The 26,760-nt window shown below is 41.6% G+C and overlaps 1 protein-coding gene across 2 annotated transcripts in view; it reads left to right on the forward strand.

The window, feature by feature from the left end:
- The first annotated feature begins 2,393 nt into the window (after positions 1-2,393).
- Positions 2,394-26,760, forward strand: part of NDRG1 (N-myc downstream regulated 1) — a 42,975-nt gene continuing 18,608 nt past the window's right edge. The window contains exons 1-4 of one of the 2 annotated variants that reach the window (XM_075211687.1): positions 2,394-2,543; positions 14,413-14,487; positions 16,140-16,175; positions 26,532-26,637. In XM_075211687.1, coding sequence (XP_075067788.1) covers positions 14,422-14,487; positions 16,140-16,175; positions 26,532-26,637 — 208 coding nt within the window. In that variant the 5' untranslated portion in view covers positions 2,394-2,543; positions 14,413-14,421. Of the gene's footprint in view, positions 2,544-14,412; positions 14,488-16,139; positions 16,176-23,121; positions 23,229-26,531; positions 26,638-26,760 lie in introns of those variants that run through there. The other variant, XM_075211688.1, reaches the window with a different exon arrangement.

Raw genomic sequence — 26,760 nt, forward strand, 5'->3', positions numbered from 1 at the left:
GTTCAGTTCCTGTGCCAAAGCAGGTGGATAACAGTTCAGTGGTTCATCAACTTATCAACCTCATTACAAGCTGACAAATAAAACAGAAATAGTTGTAAGAGAACCCTGCAGAGATTACTGCAACCTACAAAACAAAGTCAGACATCAATTAAAGTTTTATTTTAGCTCGCAGTAAAAAAACGCTCATAAAAGTTATTGCTCTGACAAATATTATGTTCCCATGTTCGCCTTAATCCAAATGCTGCAAAATTATTTGTCTTGTGCTTATTATACATGGGGTAATGTAACTCTTTTTGTGAAATATTTATGGGACAATGCAGTCCCTGCTGTAAATTATATGGATATTATAAGTCAGTCAGGAGTGCTGTGATCATATAATATCCTGAACCTATAAGCTGAGTACTTTTATATAGATCACATAAATTCAAGGTTGACTTTAATATCTGTAATAATTTACAGTAGGGGTACATTGCTCCTTATTAATATAAGTTGTAATAATATACAGTGTTCTAATGGAACATTGAAATGATGAGATCAGAACTCGCAGATTATCAGCCAGTGGTGCACGCAGAGGGGGTTTCTGGGTCTATTACTTACAAGAGTTTATATATTATATTAACATCACTTGTGTATATTAAGGAACTGACCTCACAATTTAATGCCTATATAAATGAACGAGACCACAGTTCAACTGCATTTATATGGTGCATAGAAATCTGATATGATGTGTAAAATTAATTAATACTTAAGGAACTTAAATTAAGACGTTTCTTATTTAAGTCTCCTGGACAAAACCATGTTACAATGCAAGGGGTGCAAATTAGTATTCTGTTTAGCACGTAAGTTAAATACTGACTGTTTTTTCATGTAGCACACAAATATCAACTTTAAATTTCAGTGTACAAATAAGCTATCAAGTATTTGTGTGCTACATGAAAAAACAGTCAGTATTTAACTTATGTGCAAAACAAAATACTAATTTGCACCCCTTGCATTGTAACATGGTTTTGTCCAGGAGACTGAAATAAGAAGTCTCTTAATTTAAGTTCCTTAATGAATCAGTCCCATAGACTTTATATCAAAGTGAACATATTAAATCAAGGTTGAATTACTGGGAAGGAAGAGAGCTTAATATACTGTCCTGCATGCCAGGATTTCTGACGCTCTGTAGGATGCAGCTTCGTTTTGTCTTATCCTGGGCTTATCCTGGGCTTCTTGTGCAATAGGAGTTCAGCCTCTTTACTCCACCAACTCCCCAGATGAAAGGCATAGTATGCGCGCACCTAAAGGCAATATTAAATATATAACCTGTACCAGTGCCATAGACTGGGCTGGTTACCACTATATCAGGGGGACAGCGAGCATGGGGTCAGGGGCACTGAGAGGGGGTTGAGGAGACGATACAAAGTACCAACGCCCTAATTTGCCTATGTGGTGGGAGGAGTCATCAACCTGGTGTGGCCACACCCCCTTATGCTATACTGGGATTTTGACATTCCTCTTGATAGCCCTGCAATTGGGTCCCCTAGCAGGCTTTGCCAGGTTTGGCCGGTCACATGATCACAGAGAGACCCCAGTGTGGGTTCCCTATGTCATAATGACAAGCCTGGACAACCGTGGCTCGCCAGGTGCTGTGAAACTACAAGCCTCAGCATGCTTTGCCAGCAGATAGCCAGCTGATAACAGGCAGGGCATGCTGGAACTTGTAGTTTCACCTGGAGAGCCACAGGTTGACCAGGTTTGTCATAATGTAACAAGTCCGTTTAACACTAGGGCCAACATCCTTATGGAATTCGGGGCCACAAAAATGCAAGCCCCTCCCCCTCCTAGACACAACTAACCCACTACTAAATAGCAACTGGGGCTCATCCTGGCACCACAGGGGTGGAGGGTGCCAGAGTAATAGCGCAGTATGAAAAACACATTAAGTACTATTGTAGAACTGCGTCTAAATAAAAATATACCTTCTGTACAGACACAAATATCAATTACAAAACCATAATGTGTCAAGTGGAGTAAACTAAAGTGTTATTGAAACTTGTACTTAAGAACTGAAACAGAGAAAAGATAGCAGCACCATCTGCAACACAGAGGATTATAAACAAGAGGAAGGTGACCTGTGGAACTACAAGTTCCAGCATGACCTGGCAGCCTCTGACAAGGCTTCCAGGGTCTTGTAATTCTGCAGCAGCCTGTGAGCTGTGAGCCACATGTTGCATAAGACAGTGGATATAGTGGTTTGTGCACAAGCCCCATGTAACGTGTCTACAGTGTCATGGTACAGCAGAGAGCAGGCACGTACAGAGCTCAGCAGATGTGAGTGTGACTCTGAGCTGCTGTGTACAAGGCGTGTCTGACTGACCCACTCCAGACCCAGCCCCTCCAGCCCCTTACTCTGTGCTCTGCCTGCAGGGAAGAGCTGGGTGGGGCTGAACCATCCCAATATAACCCCCAGCACTGAGCAGAGTGGATTAGCAACACACAAAAAACACTGAAGAGAGAGCAGCATCTGGACATCCACTGTGACATCTGACTTGTGAGAGGTAAGAAAAGAGAGACATCAGCTTTCTGCAATCAGCTGCTGCACTACAAGTCCCAGCAATGATGACAGCTAGGGAGCTACCAGTCCATGCAAAAGTTTTCAGAGGCTGGGAGGAAATGCTGGAACTTGTAGTTCAACAGCAGCTGTTTACATACTTCTGGACTACGCAGTCAGTGATGTGTTAAGACAATCTTTAACTCTTGTTACATTCTGAACTCTAAACTTCACCACTTGCTCAGGACATTCAGCAGTAGATACATTTTATTTCATCTAGATACATTGTATTCTTTCCCAGATACATTGTATTCTTCCCCAGATACATTGTAATTTTAGTTATGCGTGAGAGTTTTGTTTACATTCTTCTGGATCAACACAAAAGTCTTAACCTAATGCGTATTTCTTCAGCCTCATTGTGTTGATATCAAGTTGCATTTGATTTATTGTTGCATAAAGAGGCTTCTGGATGATAATGTCTGACCCAGGCTTGTGTGGATGGATAACAAGATATATTTAGCTGCCATGAAACTTCACATTTATAAAAGGAGGTTGTGAACGGTGCAGTTTGGGAATGAGAAATGTTAAATTCTGCACCCTGTCTTAGTAAACAGAGTTGGAATAATCACAATAGTTTATTTTGGGTTTTTTGAGTCACAGATGTAAGACGACGTCCAGCTTATCTGGGCTTAGCTCCGGGATGGACGAGTAGCTTTCTCAGCCCATCTGCTTTGGTAGAACATAATTTAATGTATACAGTTCACATTATTTGAAAACACAGTGTGGTTGGTGTGTGTTGGTGTGTGTGTGTTGATGTGTGTTGATGTGTGTTGATGTGTGTTGGTGAGTGTTGGTGTGTGTGTGTGTGTGTGTGTGTGTGTGTGTGTGTGTGTGTGTGTGTGTGTGTGTGTGTGTGTGTGTGTTGGTGTGTTGTGTTTCATGCTCCACTTAATTCAGTCAACTGAAGTGAACTCTTGTGTGTTGTTGGAAAAAAAGAAATATACATTTCTGGGCTTGGTTTTATGTCGTGTCCGTTTCTCTCCAAATAAACAGAACTCCTAATGAAAAGCAACAGTTTGTAAACAGGAATCTTAAAAACACCCACAAACAGTCTTACACAACCCAGATGCTCAGAGACCGAGCATGTAGGGGTGCAGGGAGGTAAAACTGTCCTGTCACTGATCACACTGTGTCTGTAGCGCTGTATTTATGGGAATACTTTAAATAAAGTCATTTTGCGCTTTATCAGGACATCATGGAGGATGATATTGGCATCGCCTCTAATATGTACCTTATGTCAATGGTGACTTGTTTATTAAGCAATACTTTTGGCATACCTCTCGACTGACCTGATTCAGGTGGGACAGGGCTCTGTCCTGCCAACGGACAGCTTTGCTCGCAGTGGGAAGGTTGGAGGCACTACTTTGTCACTGGGTAGCATTTACGGAGTGCTTCGGAGCACTGGATATGTGATGTGGCCCAGGATGCGTGAACAGTCCGACTTCTCGTGCACGAGCCCATTGTCCATTTGGGAGGAACGCTGTTGGGTTCATTTACTAACATTGCATTTTATCTAGGTGCAAAATTTGCACTGAACATCAGCAATCAGCTTTTATCCGTCTAGTTCAATGAAAGCAATAGTCTGATTGGATGTTACGGGTTTAGTCTAAATTATGAACATTAATGCAGTGCTGGTAAACGGGTCTTTTGCAGCCAATCAGATGCTTGCTTTTATTTTCTAACTGTTCTTGGCAGATAAAACCTAATTCCTCATTGGTTGCTGCATTACAGTGCACATTTTATCGTGTCAGTATATATGCCTAAATGATTCTAAATTAGATGAAAAAAAAGAAAGGGATAAATTAAATACCCAGTAATTTTATATAATGTTCACATTTATCTATTTTATTCAGTTAGAATTAGCAGGTTTAGGTAGTTTATTACCTTTAAAGTGACGCGTATAATATGTGGTTGGTGTTAACCGTATAATAGATAAAACAGGTTTGTAAATAAAATTAACAAAAGGTGATGCCTATACTGTAATATCTTGTCGGTGTATCATCATCATCAACATCAACATTTATTTATATAGCGCCAACAAATTCCATAGCGCTTTACAATTGGGATATATTAAGGCTAATATGGGGGAAAGAGCAATGCAGTTCCACTCTATTCTCCATACTAACCCCAGACAGATGCTTGGCGTATGTCCGCATGGTGATGTGATGAATCATTGCGCCACTTTGTTCCTCTGATCCTGATGTTAAAATCCAGTTAGTAAGTATTACATACAACAAAGTTCTGCTCCAACAAGGGAGCGCTGGGGCTCTATGAACATTCAGGGGCCCAGAGCGTGGGGGGGAGTAGTGCAAATTACCAGGACCCTGGTCTGCCTGCGTATTGGGAGGAGCCATCAATCTTCGACAGTTAAAGTAGGGGCCCCTTCAGCACTGGGGTCAGGAATTTGATTCCCGATCATGGCCTTAACTGTGTGGAGTTTGTATGTTCTCCCCATGTTTACGTAGAGAAAACATACTGGTAGGTTAATTGGCTGCTATCAAATTAACCCTAGTCTGTGTGTGTGTGTGTGGTTATGTTAGGGACTGTAGACTTTAAGCTCCAACGGGTCAGGGACTGAAATGAATGATAAATATTCTCTGTACAGCGCTACATAATTGGTGGCGCTATATAGTAAATGAAGAGAATGTTCGTGATTTTCATGAAAAAATGTTTTAGACACCTATAACCATATGGGAACATTCAACACAAGATATGTAAACCTTCTCAGATGTTATGTAACCACATTTTGCAACGTAAGCCTTATTTGATCAATCAGAAAATATTAAGCATGTTGTATAATAGGGTCAACCAAACACCAGTGTTATTCAGTTGTTTGTGTATGTTCATATGAACAATCAGCCATCTGCCGCCACCTAGAGGAAGTGTGTAGATCTGCATCAAGGTGAGAGCTTACCTGCAAAGTGTTTACCTGAAAAAGCTCTAGACGGTGTTGTTATTGGCAGGTACCTATCATCATCTCTCTCGCTGCTTCAACCAACTGCTGAAATGACTGTAGAAAACAGTCAAAAAATGATGTATTTTTGCAGCTTCCTTTGAGTGTTGAACAATATTTTGGACTAAATTGTACCATCCTCCGTTAGTAAAGAGCATGTGAAAAATTTTAACGATGGAATGAAGGTCATCAGACTGCTGTTTTGGACAAAGAATCCATTGATATGATAGGACTGCACTGTGAAGTTTTATGATGGGACCTAATTGCATTACTGTGGAAGGACAAGGAGAGGAAGACTTATGTTTTTGGACATCTTAGTACTACTTTGGGGAAGCACTAAGAGGACCTTAATATTCTGCTGGCACAAAACCATACTGTAGTCAACAAGGAATGTGGGGTTTCTGGTGTATATAGTCCTCCAATGAATGAAGATATGGGACATTCTCTGGCACGCTAAAATAATGGATTAATACTGAGGATGGAGGTGCGTTGTGTTACTATAAGGTCACAATGAAAGGAGCAGAAAAGCCGGAGAAGTTTTCTGTCATCATGGATGTTCTTGCAGAGAGAAATTATTCTGGAACTGCTTAAACCTAATTTTATTGTACAGTTACAGACACTCTTTGCTACACATCTACTTTTATCTCGCTTGCTCATCATAAATAATATCCAGAACAGCCAATAAACCGAACTTAAACATCTTTGAGACATGGAGACCATTTCAAAACCAATGGTGGATCCATGAACTAAAATATCATCTGTCAATCATTTTTCTGCCATTGTTGTAAGCAATGGGAGTTCCTGTAAGAAAATATTTGCAGGAACAGGTTTCTCCGTTAAGAACTATAGCTATAGGCAGAATGAGGACAAATAATAGCTTTATTTGCATAAAGTACAAAAAGCACAGACGATACATTACATTCAAGTGTACACAGTACACCGTAAAACATAATCACGCATACATTTTAGAACAATACAAGGTATAAAGTACAAGATATAACATCCTACACTATACATCAGGTACTGCACTAACCATTCAAACTTTAAACAATATCACATTACAATAAAAAAAACACTGAATGTGAGAGGGGTAGGATGGGGGAGTCACGAGCAAAAAGTTTTATTGAGGACAGACACAAAGGGTTATGCATAAATAAGACATGACATTCAATAATACTTTAAACTGTGATAGGGGAATGGAGGGGGTAAGGGAGGTGAGGCACAAATCAAAGATTTTATTGATAGAAAACACACATAGGGGGAGAAGGAGAGAGAAGATGGAGACAACAATTAATCGTCGTCTTCTTCTTCCTCAGGACTGTCAAGGGTGTTATAGTCTCTTAGTAGGCTGTGGATCAGCCTGCCACAGTCCTGGATGGTCATCTTCTCCCGCTTCAAGATGAGGCGATTCCTGATAAGCCACATAGCGTCCTTAAAACAGTTCATAAGGCGCCAGGCCTCCTGGATTGCCCCAACGGTGTGTGTCCCAGGAAATAATCCATAAAATACCGAATGGTATGAAAGGCAAATCCTGGGCACATTGTCCTTAAGTTCATGTTCCAGAGCATCCACAGTGCCTGTGCAGTGGGGCAGTCCCAAAAAATATGCTGAGCTGTTTCCCTTACGGTGATGCAGAAGGGGCAGTGAACATATCTGCACAGGTTCCAGGAGTGCATGAACGTCCTGAGAGGCAGACCCCCCTGGATAGCCATCCATGCAATGTCCTTGTGTCTATTAGTCAGCCTCTTAGAGGCCACATTCTCCCAAACGTGGCCAAAATAATAGCACAGAATGTGTGAGATTATTTTGAATGTAGGATACCTGTTTTATCAGCGTTACCAATCAAATGTACGTCATACCAACTTCACTAGAACAATGAGTAGTGTTAGGGAGACTTTCAAGCAGTGTTCAATGGGAAACACAATATGCAAATAAGCCTCTCCAGAAGGAGAAGGGAGTTCTGGAAAATTCCATCTACCTGGCAGCCCTGTGAACCTGCAGGTGAATATTCTGTGTCAGCAGAAGTCTTTATCATGCTTTATCATTTAACAAAGTCTTCTTGACGCCTTACTTGAATATAATTAATAAAAAAGTGAAAGATCGATGATAGAAGGGAGCTTTCAATCTAATAGCAGCGCATCTGTTCAAACCTGGCCAGGAAAAGCTTTAGACTTAGAGATATTTTTGAATAATTGAACACATTTTCTGCACCCTCTGAAAAATTGAAATCTTACCACCATCACCCCCTCCCCCAATGATCTTTGGCGCCAATATATTTGTGCACTAATACTTCAGCAACAAGCAGATGTAATCATTAATGCTGGTTGATAGCTCCTTAGCTTCTACCTTTACAAGGATTGTCACAAGACCAGTTAAATATTATATGCCAAAGGTTAGGAATCTGCCGACAATGCAGTATAGTACTGTAAAGGTGTGTCCTCTTGTGAAAATAGTTTACAAAACGTGAAATATCTTCTAGTGGAAAAACTGCTTTGAAGCGAAGAATAGATATCACGTTTCATCTACTGTATCGTTCATTCTGTACTGGACAGGGCTCTATATGCCACATAGACAAACTAGCCACATGGACAGAGCTATTGTATTAATTCATGTGGATTGCTATTGCTTTTTTTTCCATTTTATTGTTTGTTTGCTGCTTGTTTTTTTTACTAATCACCTACAGTAGGGGATATCTGTCAATGCAGCTCGTGGTAGTCATTGAGATCAAACAATGGCAAACTTTACAAAGATCAGAGTTTAATTTGGCTCCACATGTAAGTGGCCTGATTGGATGATATCCGGGCGTTCGGGCCAACGAGCTGGATCTTCTCAGAAGATGACTACCTAGATAACTAATAGCGGTCATCTGTGGTTATCGTCCAACTACATTTACCAACTCAAGTCCCACATTGGTTTAATCAATTTTGGTTGTCTTTTCATTGGGCATTAAGGTCGTTTCTAGATCATTCACTCTGCCATATCGATTTAATTGCTAAATATGGCAGCTATTCAGTGTGTGCGGGCATCAGTGGCAGAACTACCTCCACTGCCAGGGGCGCAGACGTTACAGAACCTGGAGGTCAGGGGCCTGGAGGTACGGGAGGCCCGGCAATCCTGGTCTGCAAAGCTCTTCTGACAATGGACGGCCCCTGTCCATGGATTCAGCTGGCTACTAATGTGACATAGCTGCACTATAACTCCACAAGACTCCACTAACCATACCTGGGCTCATTTAAAGTTGTACACATTTGCGCCATGAATGTACGCAGGAAAAAATGCACGCAAGATTTGCTGGCAATCGCCTGCAATATAAAATTCTTCTACTAACATACAAGGCCATCAACAAAATTGTCCTCACTTGTCTCAAAATATCTCCCAACTCAACACCTCCGATCTGCACAAGATCTGAGTTTCTCTTCCACTCTCATCACTGCCTCCCATTCTCGGTTACAGGACTTTTTTCGGGCTGCACCCACTTTGTGGAATTCCCTCCCTTGCACAGTAAGACTTTCCTCTAGTCTTCAAACCTTCAAGCGTTCTCTGAAAACCCACCTCTTCAGACAAGCTTATAGTATTCCTCTACCACCCTCTTAATCTCCCTAGGTTACCGTATTACCATCCTCTACACAGCTAACACAAGACAACAACCCTCCGACCAACATTGCCCCACACACAGCCCACTCAGTACTTTTTTCTTTGCATTCTAGCTGGTCCATTGTGCAATATGATGTAGCACATGCCCTTGTGTATCAAACCATTGTCCCATAGATTGTAAGCCTGCGAGCAGGTTTCACTTACCTCTATGTCTGTCTGTATTACCCAGTATTGTCTTATTAATGTTTGTTCCCAATTGTGAAGCGCTACAGAATTTGCTGGCGCTATTTAAATAAATGTTGATGATGATGATGATGGTGATGCTTCCAAAAAAACAGTAGCCCAGCGCTAGCGCTATTTTATTAACTAAGTCCCATAATGTGTAATAATAATAAAACATATCTGAGTACTAGGCAGGGCAGTGTGCATTTCTTTTAATCTAGTTCATTAACTGCTGCTGAAATCTTTGTGTTTCCTACTAAAACGCTGAGTCCTCTATAAATAGTCCCCGCTCTCTCTCTTGCTCAGATGGGTGAGACCTCTCCAGCTGCTTGTTAGCCTCTACTTTTGTTTCACTTCCTGTAATGTTTTCAGTTTTCTTCATTTAAACAAATATTCTTCAGCTGTGACACATTTTTAACATTTGACATAAGGATTGCCAAACCTAAAGTACAAGTTGGTCCAATGTGAAAATTAGTTGTAGATTAAGGCTTACTGGGTCTGTATAGTGTGTAATAGAATTGTATTATGATCATGTCCAGTGATCAGGTCATGTTGGAGGTGTAGTGTCCTATGTCTGTATAGTGTATAATAGAATTGTATTATGATCATGTCCAGTGCTCAGGTCATGTTGGGGGTGTAGTGTCCTATGTCTGTATAGTGTGTAATAGAATTGTATTATGATCATGTCCAGTGGTCAGGTCATGTTGGGGGTGTAGTGTCCTATGTCTGTGCACATACATGTGCACATACATGTACACATGAACCTGCCTAACAGCAAAGTGTCCCTGGATAATGTATTCAAATGTTGTCAATAATGGAAACGCAATGCACAAGGAAGAACTATGCCGTTGGCTGTTATTACTTTTGTGTTTTCATTTATAATTTTTTTTTTGTGTTTTAATTAAATGGAGGAAAATTACATTACTTTTCCATCCCGGTACATTCTGTTGCTGCTTTTTGGAACCAATTCCTAAACAAATGTACTTAAAACTGATTACATGGCTCCCGGGAGTTACCAGGATAATATCAGCTCATTATAGGGCTCTGTGCAGGACATGATACAATGTACACTCCAGGCTTGTTGTTTTATCTGTAGTTGTGAACCTCTGGCTGGATCACTACCGACTGTTTGGTTTTTTATTTTCTTCATTTTGAGTGCAGATTTTAATCAAGGCCCTGATATTGATTCTTTTCAGCCAACACAAAAAGGACATCAGATTAATTCCCAGGCTCAAGATATACTGGTATATACAGTATACAGATATACTGATAAGGTGATTGCTTCTTGGGCTTTAACATTTTTTTTCGAGGAATGTAGAGGTGTTGCCCATAGCAACCATTCAGGTTCTAGCTATCAATTATGTAGTACATTCTAGAAAATGATAGCGAGAAACTAAGTGGTTGCTACAGGCAACACCTCTACTTTTCCTTTTTGGAATGTTTGCTAAGTCTACACCAAGGGGTCATTGGTGTTAAGGCATGTTAGCCTAGCACTTTGCATTTCAGTTTGCGTACAGCGCACGATTAATCTTACTTTCCAAAGTACGTACAGTTCTCTGATCGCTCCGTTGGTTGTGCACTAGGGTTCTTCAGTGTACTTGTGAAAGATAATATCAGGTCCAGTAGTGACCCCTACTCTCCAAACCTCATAGCGGCTGCACCCCTAGCATCGGTGATAGATTTACCGTTGGTCAGGTCATAGCATTGGTGGTCATTGGTGGTCACCACCTGGTGGTCATAAGTGGTACTGGAGTCTGCTTTTATTTTATTTTTTATTATATTTTTTATTTTATTTAAACGCTTTCTGTGTTTTTAAAAATCTTTTGGCTTGTGTGATTGCAGGTTGTCCCAATATAAACACACCCATACAGTTATATTTAGGACATATTCATTATGCAGCTGCCTATTAACCAGAGCAGTCCTGTGCGCCCCACCCGATGTCACCGTCCAGGTTTCTGAAGCCCAGTGCGGGGGAAACACGGAGCGTCTGATAAAGCAGCTGCTGAGCTTTGCTGAACACCTCAGTTGCAAAATAACTTCTACTATGACAGATCAATGTCTTTCTTACAGACACAGGAATTTAAATCATCCGGCTGCACTGCTGTAAAATTGTCAGATTAGGCAAATTATCAATGATGGATCATTCAGATCAGTTGTGTTATCTCCTATGTTTGCCAGAGATCCATCAGTGATACATTATATTTTATAACAAGTGCGTTTTCTAGCTAACAGACACATAGACTTTCAGATACAAACTACTGTAAACTCTGCTTACTATTTATAGCTACAAACACAATAAAGCTATAAAATACATTCATAATAATAATAATTATTATTATTATTATTATTATTATTGAGTTAGATAATTTTGTGAGTTAGCGGGACAAGAAGACTTGGAGCTGGTTATCTATCCCTACCCACAATTTTCTCCTTTGGAGTTACTGTCCCAAATCCTAGAGACCCAGAATAGCTGATAAATTGTTTTTCTGTAACTATGCTTCAGAATGGAGCAGGCGCTAGGCCTGCTGGAATGGAGCAGGCGCTAGGCCTGCTGGAGCGGAGCAGGCTTTTGGTCTGCTGGAGTGGAGCAAGCGCTAGGCCTGTTGGAGTTGGAGCAGGTTTTAGGCTCGCTGGGGTGGAGCGGGCGCTAGGCCTGCTGGAGTGGAGCCGGCGCTAGGCCTGCTGGAGTGAAGCGGGTGTTAGGCCTGTTGGAGTGGAGCGGGCACTAGGCCTGCTGGGGTGGAGCAAGCGCTAGGCCTGTTGGAGTTGGAGCAGGTGTTAGGCTCGCTGGGGTGGAGCGGGCGCTAGGCCTGCTGGGGTGGAGCGGGCGCTAGGCCTGCTGGAGTGGAGCCGGCGCTAGGCCTGCTGGAGTGGAGCGGGTGTTAGGCCTGTTAGAGGTGGAGCAGGAGTTAGGCTCGCTGGGGTGGAGCGGGCGCTAGGCCTGCTGGAGTGGAGCGGGCGCTAGGCCTGCTGGAGTGGAGCGGGCGCTAGGCCTGCTGGAGTGGAGCGGGCGCTAGGCCTGCTGGAGTGGAGCGGGCGCTAGGCCTGCTGGAGTGGAGCGGGCACTGGGCCTGCTGACTGGAGCTTATACCAGAGTGGAGCAGGTCTGCAGATCTTGGTGCTTTAGTTCAGTTTCTGCAGTTCCTCTTTCTGCTTCTAATTTTAAATGTAATGTAAATTTAGACTAATAGTAATATCCATCTAACATTGGTTAGACATCTCCATCATCATCTTGACTGTGTCTGAAGCCAGAGAGCCTGGAGCATCACCAGTACTAATTAGGAGGTTTACATGTAGGAGTGGCTCATGCTAAGACAACACTTGATGTGTTACTATAGCATTAAAATCAATTTCTTACCAATATCTGATTGATCATGGAGCTCAAAATAAGTGAGAAGGTTCACAATGTGTAAAAGTGCTTTATGTACGATTACAAGTAACATTAACATAGCCATTGGCCCTTTCGATTGTAAGCTCTCGTAAGCAGGACCCTCAGTATCATTAGTCTCAAGTCGACTACTTCTCCATCAACCTCATATGTCTTGTTTCTATGTATGAACTTGTTAATATAATGTATTTCTCCTTTTCAAACTCCTCACCACCACTTACAAGGCTCTCTCCAACTCTACTGCCCCTTATATCTCTAACCTCCTCTCCATTCACACTCCTGCCCGCTCCCTGCGCTCGGCCAACGACCGCCGCCTCTCCTCCACTCTTATCACCTCTTCCCACTCCAGAATCCAAGACTTTTCCCGTGCAGCCCCCCTTCTCTGGAATGTCCTCCCTCGTTCCATCCGTGTCTCTCCTACTCTGTGCTCCTTCAAACGTGCACTCAAAACTCACCTCTTCCTCAAAGCCTACCAACCATCTACTTAACCCCCATCTCCTCCCTTTGCTCGTCCTCCCTTCTCTCCTCTTGCCTCAACTGGCTCCTCTTGTGCCTGGTCTGTTTACCCTCCCTTAGGATGTAAGCTCGTATGAGCAGCGCCCCCTCCCCTCCTGTCTCCATACCTGTTCTTCCGCTCCGTCTTTACTGCATATGACTGGCCGGAGTTTCTGAAGTATTGGTACTTTTTGTTCATTGTTCTGTATGGTTTCACCCTGTATAGTCTACTGTTAATACTGTATGCGGCGCGGCGGATACCATGTGGCGCCTAACAAATAAATGCTAATAATAATAATAATGTATTATGCCGTGTGTGTATATGTATATATGTGTGTGTGTGTGTGTGTGTGTGTGTGTGTGTGTATGTATTAAGCTTCTGGTTCACATTTGCTGTATGGATGAATAGACCAGTCAAGTAAGGGAAGAAACCCTATTGCTCACTTCTCATTAGACCTGTGGTGCATGTTATACAATACATACTTCCCTGCCTTAGCTTGTCTATTCATTGACTGTAAAACCCCTGTGTTGACTTTCAGCAAAAAGACTTCATATTCCACCTTGTTACGTCTTCCAAATATCCTAAATCAAATAATTATCCCTTTGCTGCTTAAAGCCCCCCAGAATGGAGCTGTAACTAATTGTATTTAATTATGTGTTCACACCTCTCCCCAGGGCCAGATTAACCATAGGGCTAATGGGCTACAGCCCAGGGGCCTCGGGCATCCAGGGGGCCCTTTTAAGTGCTCAGCAGCAGTATTGAACGGTCAGGGGCGGGGGCGCCCCCGGCCCGATCAATGCTGCTGAGCACTTTCACTGCGGACCTTCCCCGGCGCGCTGTAGTCTCCTTACTGAGGAGATCTCGTGAGTCTCACTCTCACGAGATCTCCTCAGTAAAGAGCATACAGCGCGCCGGTGAAGGACTGCAATGCCAGGAGAAAGAGGTAAGTGCCTTGGGGGTGGCTCGGCTCACCGGGGGGGGGGGGGCCCTCACGGGGGAATGGAGGCCCCAGGGGCCTCCATTCCCTTAATCCGGCCCTGCCTCTCCCCCTTAATTCTTGTGATAGATGTCATCTCTCTGTGTAGGATTATGTAATACTGGTGATATGTAAATCAATGTCATGTGTTGCTTATTTTAATGAATTACATTTATTTCCTTTGCAGATTAACAAAATGTCCACGCAGTTGCAAGACCTAAATTTTGTAGAGGGGAAACCCCTCTTGGTGGAAAAAGAAGAGGTAATTATTAACTCTTTAACGCAGGAAATAAACACTTTGCAGCATCACAGTGTTGGCAGGAAGTTTTCCCAGTCCCTATAGTTACAGAATGTGTTTGGCAAAATTTTTGGATGGGAGCAATTTTTCAGGAATTTAACTTTCTTAATGTAAGGAAAACTGTACCAGACATTAAACTGATAGAAGATCCTACTGTAGGCTAGAACACAAGTTGTAGAATGTATGTTACATTACTGTTACATAACTGTAGGTAGTTAAGTTATTGAGCTAAATTATAAGCTTTTCCAAGGGACTAAAGGATGATTCATAAACAATTTTGTAATATTCATAAATACATTTGCTAAAGTTTCCTACAATCGCTGGGTGTTAACCTCCTCAGCAGGATTTTTTCACCCTGTGCCGAACCTATTTTGCCATTTTCACATCCCATTCTCAATATCAGCAATTGTTCTGTGCAGATTCCAAAGAACTCATACCTTGCTTTATTCAGAAGTCTTTTTATTTACCATAAAACACCATTGATTTCTTTATTACTCAAGACTGGAAGTTTATATAATGTCCAGAATGTGGGTTGTGTTTTTCCTACATCTACCAAATAAAGGTTACCATTTTCTTTTTAAGTTAAAAACAAATCTGATTGGCTGGCAGTGGTGTCATTAAGTCATCAGTGAATTCTTCATGCGATCGTACTCACTCTGATCTAATGATTCTGTTCTTGGCAAATTTGTATTTTATAATGTTTTTATAAGTAAGTTGAATTAAAATTGGTGTTTGCACTGTGATATAACTCATTAGTTGGGATTTTAATGCACTTAACTAAATAGATTTTGACTCTTTTTAAAACATTTTCTATACAGCAACTCAAAACTTTGGATTACAGTGATTAATTCAGGAAATGTATCCAATTTATTATTTTATTTATTATCGTTTTGTTATATAGCAATAATAGTATTAAGTAGCGCTACATATATAATCATTTATAACGGTCTCTGCCCCATTGGAGCTTGCATTGTAAATTTCCCTACATACACACATTATTTTGCTAGAAACCAGTTAACCTACCAGTAAGTTTGTGGACTGTGGGAAGAAATTGGAGCACCCAGAGGAAACCCACGCAAACATGGGGAGAACATACAAACTCCACACAGTTAGGGAATGGTAGGAATCAAACTCATGACCCCAGTGATGGGAGGCAGCAATGCTAACCACTGTGCCGCCATTCTGACAAATGGCATTTTTGAAGTCGGGGTGGAATTTGTTTTTCGTCACACTAGGGGGAATTGAATTGAAGTGGCGAAGGTCGAACCTGTGTCTTTAACTATATTGAACTGGTTCTGTTTCGGCCTAACCTTTTTGTAAATATTCCTGGTTCTAATAATAAACGTAATTTAAAAAAAAACATTTTAGTAATTTATCATATAATATTGCTCAATCTGTTACTTTCTGTCTTTCATTCTTTTTATAGAACTTGTTCAATATGAAATAGTTATTTGTAATAATTCAACTTATCATATAATCTCCTGTAAGCAAATTAACTCTAATAATAAGTTATTGGACAAGAACCACATCTTATTTGACCATAACATAAGCGATGTATCACAGACCTCTTTTCCGATTGAATTAATATATATTCTTCTCCTTCCTTTATTTTCTAGGGAATCACTGTATTGGTACAGGACTATGAAATTCAGGTAAGACCAATTACACCGATCATGAAATACTTACCTCACTATAAGATCGTACATTTAAAGTTTTATACCAGTTTTCTGACCCGTGCCATCTATAGGAACTGTGTATTTTTATAAGGATAAAAGGACAAACATTCTAAAAATATATAACATTTGGCTGACAATTTGAAGCTTTGTGATTTTGCTACACTTACTGGGCTTCTCAAGCAGATGAAGTATAGATCTGGGAAAATAAATCATGAATATTGAGAAAAAAGTAAAACTGACATAATATCTTGCAACGGAAACGTAAATCCTTATTTAGGTCTTAAAACCTCTTCCCAAACCTTCTTCCCGAAGTGGCCCTTCACTGTCGTAAATTGGTGAAGTCCATACTCACCGAGAAATTAAAATTACATTTTAATGTGTGCAATTATATGTCTTTGTACTTTTCTAAAGAAAAGTCAACTATATTGTTTTTGTTTAACTTACCCATAATTCTTTGGTGAATAGACACATAGGAGTATATTTACTAAACTGCAGGGGGTAACAAGGGTATCAAGCTGAGAGTTTTCTGGCGAGTTTGAAAAAATAATCAGATTCTAGCTATCATTTATTTAGTACATTCTACAAAATGATAGCTAGAATCTGATTGGTTGCTATAGGCAACATCTCCACTTTTCAAACCCGCCGTAAAACTCTCAGCTTGATACATTTACCCCCAGGTTTGAAAAAGTGGAGATGTTGCCTATAGCAGCCAATCAGATTCTAGCTGTCATTTTGCAGAATGTTCTAAATAAATGACAGCTAGAATCTGATTGGTTGCTATAGGCAACATCTCCACTTTTTCAAACCCGCAGTTTAGTAAATATACCCCATGGTATTTTCTTGATAAGTAAACCAAAGTACCTACAGCTGTCGTTATTTTGTTTGGTAATAAATGGATGACTGACTTTAGTGATTACTTCTCACCATAACCAAGATATAAATACATTTTTCCCAATTACCCGAGACTTGGTCTCACCAGTGCCTTATCTGTGTATCTACGCCGTCTCACTCATCTTGTTTACTCTGTAGACGTGCTGTATGTGAGTGTGCCAGCGAGTGCACAGAGGCTAATCCAATTAATCATTGTTATTTCCACCAAGCCCCAAAGCCGCTGTACGTGTGTAGCTGTCCATAGGCTTCCAATCAAGCACACATCCACACACGTCATTGCAATGGAACATCCTTCTGTAGTGGTTCTTAAACTCTGGGGCGGCCATCATTGGTCAGGACTGCCTCCATTTTATTGAGGTCCGGATAGAGAGACATACACCAGATAGAACGGTAATGAAATTGTGGAAACTGACACAGCTGAAATGGTAAAACAAAGGAGACGTATTTATGTCAGTGTGTATTTATGTATGTAATCTTATAAACTGTCTTATGTGGTCATTTCTCACACAACCACCAATATTTGGGAAACATTGGTTTAATAAATACGTCTGCGCTCACTGCAGCCATAGAAAGTCTCTCAATCAGACAGTTTACAAATACCGATGCTCGGCTCCCCGGTGACACTGGTCGCAGTGGGGTAGTGGTCAAAGGAATCTTAACCCCTGCCGTGCCAGAGCAGGGGACTCTGATTCCATTAATAAAAAAAAGTTCTGCAATTAAAAAAAATGTTTAAAAAAATGGCTTTCTTTTAATAGTAAAGCATTTTTCCATTGCTGCTCCCCCCATCTAACGCCAACCTGGGATGGCGTTAGCAATGGAAGGACAGTGGCAGTACTTGTACCACTGCTAAATGATAAATAGCATTGCAGGAGAGGCTCTTCCCTATATAATCATCATCATTTATTTATATAGCGCCACTGATTCCGTAGCGCTGTACAGAAAACTCACTCACATCAGTCCCTGCTCCATTGGAGCTTACAGTCTAAATTCCCTAACACACACACATACACAGACTAGGGTCAATTTTGATAGAAGCCAATTAACCTACCGGTATGTTTTTGGAGTGTGGGAGGAAACCGGAGCACCCGGAGGAAACCCACGCAAACACAGGGAGAACATACAAACGCCATACAGATAAAATCATGGTCAGGAATTGAACTCATGACCCCAGCGCTGTGTGGCAGAAGTGCTAACCACTGAGCTATAAGACAAAGGGGAAGTGGCGGAACTACCATTGGTGCCGCAGGTGCAGTGCATCGGGGCCCATGGAGATAATGGGACCCGCTGCATGGCAGATGAAGAGGGTCAAGGGCCCCGGTTCCCTCCTCACCACCTCCCTGCACTGGGGCCCACAGTTCGCTAGTTCCGCCTCTGCAAAGGGGCTTATTAATAAGGCCCAACACCATGCAGAAACTGCCTTTTTCGCATAGTTTAGGCATTTTTAAGTAAACTGTTCATTTAATAAAAGCCTAAGGCAGAAAATATCAGAGATATCTCCTGTATTAGGCAAATTACTGCATTAAACCGCAGTCCCCATAGTTCTCAATGGGGACTGCGGTGGGAGAAATGTTATCTAGCTCCGAAAAGCTTGACTAAAGATAGCATTAACCTTTAAATCCTAGGGGGAGAGCAACGCAGGAGACGGATCTTAGACATCGTTGCTGATCTCTCCTGTGCTCTTTTCTCCGCAAACGCCAACTCCGCATGCGCAACAGTAGGTGTGAGAAGTCTAGACGGCGTCATTTCTAGCACTTAGGCCAAGGAAGTTAAGTCAAGCAGGTGGTTTTCTGTACTTGGCCAAATTCAGTAAGAAAGTCAAGCAGATATAGACAATTATCAGCATATATAATTTTTTGTTTTTGTTTTTTTTAACATTTTTATTATTTAGTTCAGCTTTAAAACTAGCCTGGCAGTAAAACACCTCCACACGCACCCAAACAGACAGCAGCAAAGGCCAGCTCGGATAATTAAATAAATACTTTGAAAGGTTATTGTGACATTTTGATGTGCTTCTCTGCACACACAAGGCCGGAGTTATGATTGGGAATGCTGCGTTATTTAAAGGTCACAGTGCCTGGACAGATGGCCGGCGTCTTCATCCCTCCATCAGATTACACATCCAGACTGAGGTCTTCCCTCCCCTGCCCCAAGATGGTGTTTTAATGCAAATCGGTGGTTAAAGAGCCTGTTCCACTAATAACACTGACGTTGGCTTGTTATGTGCAGCCATCTGTTCCCAGTCTGGGCTCAGATCACAGGTATCTAGATTTCTATCATACGGCGTCAGGAGCGGAGATAATTGGCTTAGACTGAGCAATAAAGTGTTATTTCCTGGGTCTATATTTCAATTAGTTCTACTCTAGCTCAATAAATATAGTAATTGGGTAAAACAACAATTGATTTTATAATATGCAGTCAATTATAACAACTGCTCCCGTGTGCAGACAAGTGTTTCATTGTATCCTTGCAGCAAGATTCTGTTCTCATAAATAGGACTTAAAAATAGGTTCTATGACAGGGGGCAAACGCAGGATTTCTGGAGGGGAGGGGGGGGGGTCCAAAGGCTAGGTTGCCAAACAAACAAAAATACCTACTTTCTGCAATAGTAAAAATAGAAAACTACAACGTCTTAATCTTTTTAAAATAATTTAGTCTTGACCATCTTACCAGAATAATATAATGTAATGCCTTGTAAAGTAATACAGCAAAATGCATACAAATTCTCCACTCACATCCAAGTAAATAATAATAAAAAAATGAGTTAGTGTTGCAGATTCCCAATAAGTGCTTCACATAACTCTCGGCAGCCAAGAGACAGAAGAATATCACAAGTAACTTTTTCTCAGTGTTTTCCTTTTCGCTTAAGTGACAGAAACACTAGAGCCAAAAGCTAGAATAATCCCAGCGGCCATTTTGTCGAAGCCAAAGTCCATTAAAACATAGGCAGATCCCCACAAAAATGTGTTTTAGACTTTGGCAAGTTGTGACGTGGGAAATCGGGGAGGAGGTGGGCGTGTAGGTGTGGGGCTTATACGCGATTCGTGATTCATTGTGGCCCTGCCCCTAACTTAGCATAACCTTTCTAATCCTATAACAGCAGGGGGCGGGGCTGAATGATGCACGAATCGCGTATAAGCCCTGCCCACTACCACTCAACTAAAGACATGGCCAGTAATTCCGGTGTCTCCCAGACATGGTTTTAGACTGCAGACTGTTATAGGTTTGTTTTGTTTTTTAATGCAGACAGAAAGAGGAAGGGGTTCAAAAAAAGCCAATTCCCCTTCTAAATAACCAACAGAACTGTTGTGATAGTGTACGGGGTGTCCTGTGCACCCCTGCAGAACCTTCTTTCAAAATCTATTGTGCACCTGATATTTGTTATCTATATTAATAGTACAGAAGTAAACCTGACACTCTGTAGTATGGCTTAGGTTCTGTACGTTATACTGTACATGTTTATACTTTGTATCTATACAACAGGAATGACTGAAATGTTCTTTCACTGTGGACATATCAGTTATAAGAGGTGCTGGTGCTTATTGTATCAAATCACACTCAGTGCCTGCGGGAAAACTGCTCAGATTTCACTTATTGAATCAATAGCAGACGGAAAAATCACATTAGCTGATTATGTGACCTCTGTGTGCACATACTGCTTCCTAGGAGCTGGCTTGTTACATGTTTAGAAGTCTGATTATTACCGAGCTCTTGCATTTATAATATAAGGGGTGTTATCTTGCTCTACTGTTATTTCTAGGTATATTAGGTCATAGTGAGGTTTAGTAGCAATAAGAGTAAGAGGGAAACAGGCCCAGTACTATACTGGTCAGTAGATGTTGAAGTGATTTTAATTGTTAGTTGCATTGCGCTCACTTGTCTGTTCCATAGTTAAACACATACTTGCCAACTCCCTGAATGTCAGGGAGACTCCCTGAACTAGGGGTGATCTCCCTCACTCCCTGAAGAGTCTGGCATTCTCCCTGATGCTGAGCCAGTACAAGACGTGGTTGGCTTCGCCATCTGTGGCATGATGACACAGTTCAGAAATTGTGTCCTATGTCCTTGTATTGATGCCTATGCAGGTGGCCATTTTCATGGAGACCAATATTTAATCAAAGACTGACAGGTAATACAACATGACTTCAGTAATGGAGACAGAAATGTAAAAGACACTTCAGTCTCTAGAGATTCATTAGCTGCTTTTCTTTAACGCATAGTTGCCTACTTTCCCGGAATGTCCGGGAGACTCCTGCATTTCTGGGAGACCTCCCGGGAGAGCAGGGCAACTTCCTGGTTCTCGCCCCGCAATAAATAAGTGGTGGTGGGGGGGGGGGGTCTTAATAACGCAAATATTGCATCATCTTAGCCCCGTCCCCTGCAGTAATTTGACAAAATTGTGACAATCTTTTAGGGGGTGGGGCCAAAGTGATGTGATTAATCAAACGCCGCCCCCCACACGCCCACCTCCTCCAGGATCTCCCTGAAGCCAATAAGGAAAAGTTGGCAAGTATGGTAAAACAGGTTCCTCCGACGTCTGTCACATGACTCCATTTGAAACTTTTGCTGAATAAAATCAGGGCAGCGCACCGCATCTAACTATTTGGTTTATTTTGTGAATGGTGTAATGGGTAAAGAGGTTTATAGATTTAACTTGTATGTTATTTCATATAATTCACAAGTTTTTGCTAATGAACAATGAAGTGATTACATCAGAACTCACCACGTATAATCTCTGACATCAGCAGAGCTTAATTAACCAATAGGCTGACTGCAATGCGGCCTAGGGCACAAGGATTTGGGGGGGGGGAGAGCAAAATTGTGACAGAGAGAGATATAAACTGAAATTTGCCTTAAAAATAATATAATAGAAAACATGAAAGAAAAATATAGTAAGGTTTTTATCGTTACATATTCATATGGTGAGGGCTAAAGACAACAATTCTTGCTTGGGCGGGCGCTTGAGGATAACTGGGTGGGAGAGACAAATGTTGACAGACACGAGTGACAGCCGTGCTTTTCATACCTCAGTTCCCCCATACAGTTGTGATTTCATTGAATATTAAATGAGTGAGGTTAAATATATCAAGCAGCGAGTTTCCGAGTGGGTTTGAAAAGTGGAGGTGTTGCCTATAGCAACCAATCAGATTCTAGCTGTCATTTTCTAGATTGTACAAAATAAAGGATAACTAGAATCTGATTGGTTGCTCATACTAGCCAACCTTATGTTTGCCAGGTCTGGGAGATCCTGGAGGGGCGGAGGGGGCATGGCTACGCGATTCAAGTCATTTTGACCCCGCCCCCGGTGATGTAATGCCTGTTTTGGGTCTTTTTTTTTATAGTGTAAAAAGACCCCAAACAAGCATTACATCACTGGGGGCAGGGCCAAAATGACGCCCCCTCCGCCCGTACATTCAGGCTCTAATTTTATTGAAGTTGGCTGATGGGCCAGATGCGGGAGAATCGCCAGCTCCTCCGGGATTCCGTGAGACTGACCAGAATTTTGGGAGTCTCCCGGACATTCCGGGAGAGTTGGCAAGTATGTAGTTGCTTAGCATTGATCCCCCGACAGATTTCATAGACACTGTGGCTGTTGAGTATTTTTAGAAAGATTTTATTTTTAGTTCTAAATTAATTAAGCTGCTAAAGACTGATGTATAATCGGCCCCCAAATAGCCCCAGAAATTAGGTCTGACAGTAGCAGGTGTAAGCTGCTTTATCACAGCCCAGAGCTGCGTAATGTGGCCTCCGAGATGCCTGGCTTACAGCCTTAGACACGCACCGCTTAGCAGGCGATGAGGGGATTTGTACATCTGCCCCCCCATCTTTTTTATCTTTTGTTATCGTGACCTTGTTTTTGTTGTCTGCGCTGTATCGGAAAAAGCATTTGACATATCATGAACCTTTGACACAGATCCTGGTTAAGAACATCCTTATCCCAATTTAGCTTGTTGTGTTGGCCATGCAGTGCATGCTGGGAGATTTGGGGACTTATGCAAAACATCATGTTGGGCTATATAAGCCGGCGACATGGGAAGCTCCTGCGAGAGTTTCGTTCACTAGTTGTACGCTCTGGTTTTACCTGCTTGCTCCATAATGGTGATGGATGTGGACAAGAGTGTTTTCTGTACCATCAGCGATGTAAGTACGAGGCTATATCTCCTAGAGCTATATATAACCCTATAGACTGGTTACACGTCTCACTAGCTTTCACCAGCTTTTCACCTTGTACAGACTGTGATTATTTTTATATGTTTTATTTTGGAGGGTGAAGGCAGATTATTACACAGCAATTACGGTTCAAGCTGTATACATGTTTTATTTAAAGAGCACCTCACCGTACTTACAAACTAGAAAGCTGCTCACAAACTGCATTCATTGATCCTGTTATCCTAAAATGTGCTGTTTTTATAAAAAGAACACCGTTCCTGCAGTTATATTTTCGCAGGAACTTCCGCTCTCCACTGTTATTTGCACCAATGAATATATCATTCAGTCCTACTGTTTGTACACACTTGCATATCGCCATCGCTTTTGACTGCATTTGAAACGTGTTCCCAGTGCGCTATAGGGCTCATCTTGCAGCCTCCACGCTGCTTTCAGTGCAGTCAAGCACAGGTGAAACACCTGACGATGTGTTTGACAATCGTGTAACCGGCGCTAAACGCTTCTTTGGAATTGACGCAAAGCGAACACTTCAGAAGTTTATGTTTACACGCTCTTACATTGTTTTACAGACTATTCACGTCCTAGCACGTTTAATGCTCTTTGAGAACACGCCTCAAATGCTTCAAAATAACGCTGTGTGTATGTAGACTAAGGGGGCTTTTCATCTTGATTGATGTGTTTGACAGCTGTCAGTCTGCTGGTGAATTAAAAGGGAGATATTGCACCGGATAGTGGAGAAAACAATTATATAGAATTACTACAGATCAAGTTGTGCATACATGTTGCTTCCATTAAATTAAAGAGGTTGTCTATCTTCAGACAACTTTAATTTATTGTCTTGTCTGTACCCTTTACTAACTATGCTGCTTTTTCTGGTTCTCCTGCTTGCTCTTCTGCCTTGTCTTTATGAGAACAGATTGATACGTTTGTTTGTCCTGGGAAACGACACAACTGTGTTCTGTACATTAGATATAGATGTCTCAGGGTGACGTGTTTTTTTTTGCATGAGTAACTCTTCAGGCTGGTATGCAGATGTTGGGGGGATAGCGTTGAAGGCAGCTTAACAAATAAAGTTTGATATTTAGCAAAAGTTGCAGGGTTGCACATGTAAGGCGATAAAATAAATTTATCTGAATTTGGGAGCCCCTTTAATTCAGTCAATGTAGTCTACACCTGTACCATAAACCATGGACTTTTTCAGCCAATTATAAGGCAAGCTGGGTGCACTCAGACAGTATTCCTGATTGGATATAATAAATCAGTTTGGTCTAGCACTATGGAGGAGCTGGATAATGTAGCAAGTGCTGTATGTTTGAGTTCCTGAGTGTGAACTTTAGATCTTATAATTGCATAGACTTTTACACAGTGACGTTTAATCTATATCACTATGGAGACCCAAACAGAGAACTTTTTCATGGCTTGTTAGATGTGCCCTGAAGGATACAAGTGAATCGAAGGCCTTTTATCCCGAACAACCTTATAACTAAACCACATAACCCAACATAAATGTATCTTTCTATAGATCAGTTAATAATTCACTGTGGCAAGTAGCTGAGAGCATACAACGAAGAGGATACAGTTTAGGATAGTGATGAAAACTCTATAGTGTTATTCTGAAATAAATGATGGCAAGAGACGTATCTATAACCAGGAAATAGAGGCGGCTATCTCAAGCAGCAAGTTTTGTTGGGTTGTAAACTACAGATACAACATTTTAATGTGTCTCACAACTTACTGAATAACCAACCCAAGGCAGCTGCAGTTATTTATTTTCCATGTAAAACAACATAATGACCTCATCTTAGTGGCTGTTATAAACGGCTCCCGGTCACCGGTCTGGTGACAAGAATACAAACGTTCACATGAGAGGTCTGTCCAGCAGAATACAAAGCAGAGATTGTTAGTGACGAACAGTTACCAGAAGACACATATTGACAGTCTAGAAGCCAGTATAAAAAACCAAGGACATTTGTTTTGGGAGAACGAGTACAATTGGCGCTCTGACCCTAAAATTGTAAAGTTCAGGTTTGGTCTGCGGCTCAATGATAAAGATTTCAGATTACAATTCTATATAGAACTGTGGAGCAATCGTTTTCTATAGTGTGTTCCTTAAATAATAGAGGGGTACAGAGAGAGCAAATATATAATAGACCGCAATTGATACAGAGGAGAATGCCCAGGAGGGTTTGCCTGACCTGTATGAGATCTTACTAATGATAATAATACAGTGGAAAGCATTTAAACAAGTGCACAGCAATTCTGCACTGCTAGAAGTCTGGTAGCCACATTTATGGCTTAAATTAATTATCACAGTAAAATGCCAGTGGGAATGCTGGGTTTGTTTCTTTGCGAGTGGCGCTTTTGTGTGTTTGAAGCTCTTATTCTTCTTAAATTGGGAACAGTAGATGTAGAAATACGATTTACCGCTGAAGAGCAACTGCATCGCGCAAAATGCATCCTATTAAAAGTTTATGGACCTCATTTAGAGTCGGAAGCAAAGTCCGTCTAAGAAGTGTAGGAGTGGGAGTGTGCCGCAGCTTGGTAGGGTATTACGAGTGGGATGCAACCCCAGTCGCGTCCCACTCGTAATACCCTACTGAGCTGCGAGCAGTTCCTGCAGCTAGCTAACTACTTGCGCCAACTAATTCCTGCCGCACAGTTTTAGCCCTATTTTGACGTGTGTTGCTTCTGCGCTTCACTGCGACTAGGATTTACTTACAGGGTCACGCCTTCACAATTACGCGTTCCGCCCATTCTCTCGTAGTGAGCCGCAAGCTGTCGTAAGTGTTAATTGCGTCCAAGATGCAGGTGGATATGGTGCTTGCGGCACATGAGTGATAGTGTTTTTTTGTTTGATGCGCCTAAAACGGACTTTGCGTCCGACTCTAAATGAGGTCCTATAAGAGATCTGATCACCACCAACGCAGAGCTGTGCACAAATCGCATCCTTCTGCAAAGTGCGGCGTTCCGCACAGCATGTTGCACCCCCTTCTGTGACTTCTGTCGTTTCAACAATCTCGCTCCCGAAGTCTTGATTTTGCACTGCTTCACAAAATAATTGTGTACTTTACTTTGAGCCGAGTGAAGGTGGTTTGTTGCAAACTGAGCGACATTCCGCTCTTCCTCCAATTCCGCCAGCTTTGGGTTCACAAGCCCGTGTGCTTCAACGGAATCTTAGGTCCTTCGTCAATGAGGCCCATTATCTTCCACAGTAATGTAATTGCTTCTCACAGGAATAAAATTACATTTACAAATAATGTTTTCTATATGTCCCAGGAGCATGACATTGAAACGGCTCATGGAATGCTCCACGTCGTCATGTGCGGGACACCGAGACAGAACAGACCTGTCATATTAACCTACCACGACATTGGACTAAATCGTAAGTGACAGTTTTTGTAATCCAATGTGTGTTTTATAAGTCTAGTTTATAGATAGTATAAGTAGCGTACACTATGTATAAAGGGACATAGCCAGTTTCATCACATGTTGTAGAAAATGGTTT

This window comes from Mixophyes fleayi, chromosome 5, assembly GCF_038048845.1.
Source record: "Mixophyes fleayi isolate aMixFle1 chromosome 5, aMixFle1.hap1, whole genome shotgun sequence".
Classification (NCBI taxonomy): Eukaryota; Metazoa; Chordata; class Amphibia; order Anura; family Limnodynastidae; genus Mixophyes; species Mixophyes fleayi.